At 57.9% G+C, this 3469-nt stretch overlaps 1 protein-coding gene across 1 annotated transcript in view; it reads left to right on the forward strand.

The window, feature by feature from the left end:
• PLEKHB1 (pleckstrin homology domain containing, family B (evectins) member 1) overlaps positions 1–3469 on the forward strand; it is a 4671-nt gene that overhangs the window by 773 nt on the left and 429 nt on the right. The window contains exons 2-6 of the mRNA XM_009891008.1: positions 3–24; positions 524–676; positions 1623–1725; positions 2631–2670; positions 3409–3469. Of these exons, the coding sequence (XP_009889310.1) occupies positions 3–24; positions 524–676; positions 1623–1725; positions 2631–2670; positions 3409–3469 (379 nt within the window). The remainder of the gene's footprint in view (positions 1–2; positions 25–523; positions 677–1622; positions 1726–2630; positions 2671–3408) is intronic.

Raw genomic sequence — 3469 nt, forward strand, 5'->3', positions numbered from 1 at the left:
AGAGCGGTTGGCTTTGGCGGCAGAGTAAGTGTGACCCTTGAGCTTTCCATGTTGGGAACCCCCCCTAAAAATAAAACCCAGAGAGGTTTTGGCTACGGGATGTTGGGAAGAGGCATGGAGAGGGGGGGGGACAGGCCCCCGACCCAGGCGGTTAATCCATGGCAGCGAGGAAATCGCGGCTCAGCTGCTCGCGGATTTACGTAAGAGGAGAGAGGGGCCTTCTGCCACGAAAACAGACACGTGGCTCCATGTCCGGGGCTGGATGCGGTCCCGCGCGCACGGCGGGGCAGCACCAAGATGCCCTGATGGCTTTTTTTTGGCAGCTCTTTTTAATTTAAAGCCACCTGGCCATGCTGCCCCGGATGCTCATGCCAGGCCCCGGTGGCCTGCGGGATGCAGCGGCTCTTGCAGGGGGTGGTGGGATCCGGCTGCAAATTTGGGGGACGGCGTTGGGTCTCGTGAGTGCGTTGGCCGTATCCCGCCGGGCTCGCTGCCCTCCTTCTCCTCCTCCCCATCCCGTCAGGCTCCATCCTGCGCCGCTGGAAGAGAAACTGGTTCGTCCTCCACCTGGATGGCAGTTTGGTTTACTATCACGACGAGACGCAGCGCGACATGGACGGCCGCATCCACATCAAATACAGCTGCCGGGATGTGAGGACCGGCCGCGAGTGCAGAGGTGAGCGAAGCCCCGCGTCCCCAAGCCCCGTGTCCCCGACCCCATCCCGTGCAGGGCTCTCCACGTAGCTGTAACCCTTTTCAACAATGCTCTGCTTGTGCTTGCGCACATCCAGGATACCCCCAAAATAATCCAGGCTGCGTAATTTACCCCCTTCTAGCTCCCAGCCAGGGCCGGGCTGTCCCCCAGGAGATGCACGGCGCATCTTCTCTTCCCTTCCTTTTCCCCGGGGGAAGGAAGGAAAAGCTCTCCTCCTAGTTCGTGCTTGTTCAAAACACGATCCCACGGCCCTGACTCATCCCTCGCCGTCTCGCACAAACAAGGAGAACAAAGCAGCAGCTCGGCTCAGCCCACGGCCGCCGCACAAAGCGCCTTTCTTGGGTTGCGAGCGGCGGTGGCGGCGAAGCCGGGACACCACGGTGGGAGCATGAATCTGAAGGTTTATCCACACCGGAGGGGTCCCACCGAGCTTCCGAGAAAGGGGAAAGCTGTACAAACCTCGTGGATTTAAGATTTTGGTCTTGCTTGAGCATCCTGATCCAACTCCAGCGGCGAGCGTCTTGCATTTTGACAAAATTTGGGTGCTCGCAGCAATCTGGCAAATTGAAAGCAAACGCAGCTCGGCCTCGTGGCCTCGATCGGATTTTTGGCAATTTTCTGCCCTTCCACTTTGTTTCTGCCGCGGGGGTGGAAGTTTGTGCTCGCCAGCTCTTCGCTCGGCGTCGCTTTTAACCTTTGAGAGCCTGAATGTAACTTGTAAGTGGAGACGGAGCCAAAATTAAACGCAAATTAGGAGCACGGTGTCCCAGCAGTTTTTCAACGCTTGCATCCGTCAGCAGCAGACAGGGATGCCGCTCGTGCCAGGGGTAATTTGGAGCCTGACCCTCTCCCGAGAGGGTCCGTGGGCTCTTTTGCTGAGGCCGGATCCTGCCCCTTCCGATTCCAGACGTGCAGCCGCCCGAGGGGAAGAACCGCAACTGCCTGCTGACCATCGTGCTGCGGGACAGCTCCAAGACGACACTGTGCGCCGAGAGCGAGGATGACGCCATGTAAGCCAAAATCTCGCCACGGCGGCGCTGAAATCCCTTCGGAGGCTTTTTCATGCGAATTATCCAAACTTGGAGTGAGCCTCGGCTGCGCGAGAGCCCCGTCTTGCTCCTGCCGCGTTCCCACCCGTGGCTAAAACCCCACATGGCCCCTGTTTTCTCAAACAACCCGCGTTCGCTCGCAGGGCGATAGGCGCAGGCAGAGGTTTGGGTTTCCCGCTGAAGAATTCGGAGCCGAAAGCAGCTATTTTTAAGCAGTCGGTCTCCTGCGGGGCGGGTTTCCCTCCCGGATGAGAAATCACCTCTTGGCCTGACCGAGGATCACTGGGGAAGGGTTTCCATCGGTATTTGGTGATAAATAGTGTGGAAGTGAAGTCCTTATTGGTTTAAGACCGTGCCCAGCAGGAGGCAACACCCACTTTTAGCACTGTTTCCCCATGTCTTTCTATAAAAAATGAAGAAACTTGTTTTTATACAAATTAAAACATTTATAACAAAATGAAAAACTATTTTTTTATAAAAAAATAAAAAGTGGGAAACCTTCAGCTACACTTCGATGGAGGGAGATGTTCAGCTGTGGCCAAGCTGAGCTCCATCAATTGAGCTTGACCGCAGCTGAATGGAAATTCATCCGTTACCTGCTTTTTTTCTCCCAGTTTAGATGTCATTTTCCTGCCTGCCCTTGTTTTAGCCCTGTGCCCATCCCCGGGGCGTCAGGTACCTCCCAGTATCTTCCCATCCCCACCAATTACCCCAGCGCTGGCTAATAGGGAATTAAAGGTCAGCGCCGCGGCCGCAGCCAGGTCACCAGGGGGAGGGAGAGGGACGTGTGTGTCCGGAGCAGCTGCCGGGCAGCCCCATGGGGACAATTCCCACCCCAAAACCGGGTCCCTCTGTTTTGTTTGCAGCGCTTGGAAGATGGCCGTGCTGGAGGCTAAATCCACCCCGGTGAGGCTTCATCCCCAAAAGCAGGGGCACCGTCCCGGCACGGGCTTGGGGCAGGCGCGGCTGGAGTTTACACCAACCTGAGTGTCCCCCACTTCTACCCGGGGCTGACGCTGAGCTCAGGGTGGCCCCCCCGAGACCCTGCGCCCATCGGGGAACCCCGGGGAACAGGGAGTAAAGCCCTTGGAGCCAGACGGGGAAGAAGGTGGAGGAGAAGTGGTAGCGATAGAGCAGTCCGCCGGTGATGCCACCAATGGAAGATGACAAAAGCTGAGGGTGACCCCGTTCAGCGGTCTGGGGGGACGGGGACAGAGTTAAGGGTGGGGAGAACACGGTTAGGGCAGTGGGGCAGAGTTAAGGGGACAGGGGACACCGGGTGATGGGGGACACAGTTAAGGGGGATGTGGGCAGAGTTAAGGTGATGGGGGACACAGTTAAGGTGATGGGGACAGAATTTTAAGGTGATGGGGACGTGGTTAAGGTAACAGGGGCCATAGTTAAGGTGACAGGGGACACAGCTAAGGTGACTTGAGCACAGGTAGGTGATTCGGGCGCTTGAGATAAGCTGCCCCTGGCATTTCGGACACTCTGGGCCCCCCTGTCAGCACTGCGGGGGAACCCAAGCGATTCAGCCCCCCGTCACACGGAGGGGAAACCGAGGCGCTGCAACAGCACAACCACCGGACCCCATGTGGCCCCAGTGTGGGCACCAACCTCATGCCACGCTCCCATTGCTCCCAGGTGCACGTCTACGACCCCTACGACGACGACTACTACCAGACGGTGCCCCTCGATTCCCACC

Source organism: Charadrius vociferus, unplaced genomic scaffold, assembly GCF_000708025.1.
Source record: "Charadrius vociferus isolate BGI_N301 unplaced genomic scaffold, ASM70802v2 scaffold407, whole genome shotgun sequence".
Taxonomy (NCBI): domain Eukaryota; kingdom Metazoa; phylum Chordata; class Aves; order Charadriiformes; family Charadriidae; genus Charadrius; species Charadrius vociferus.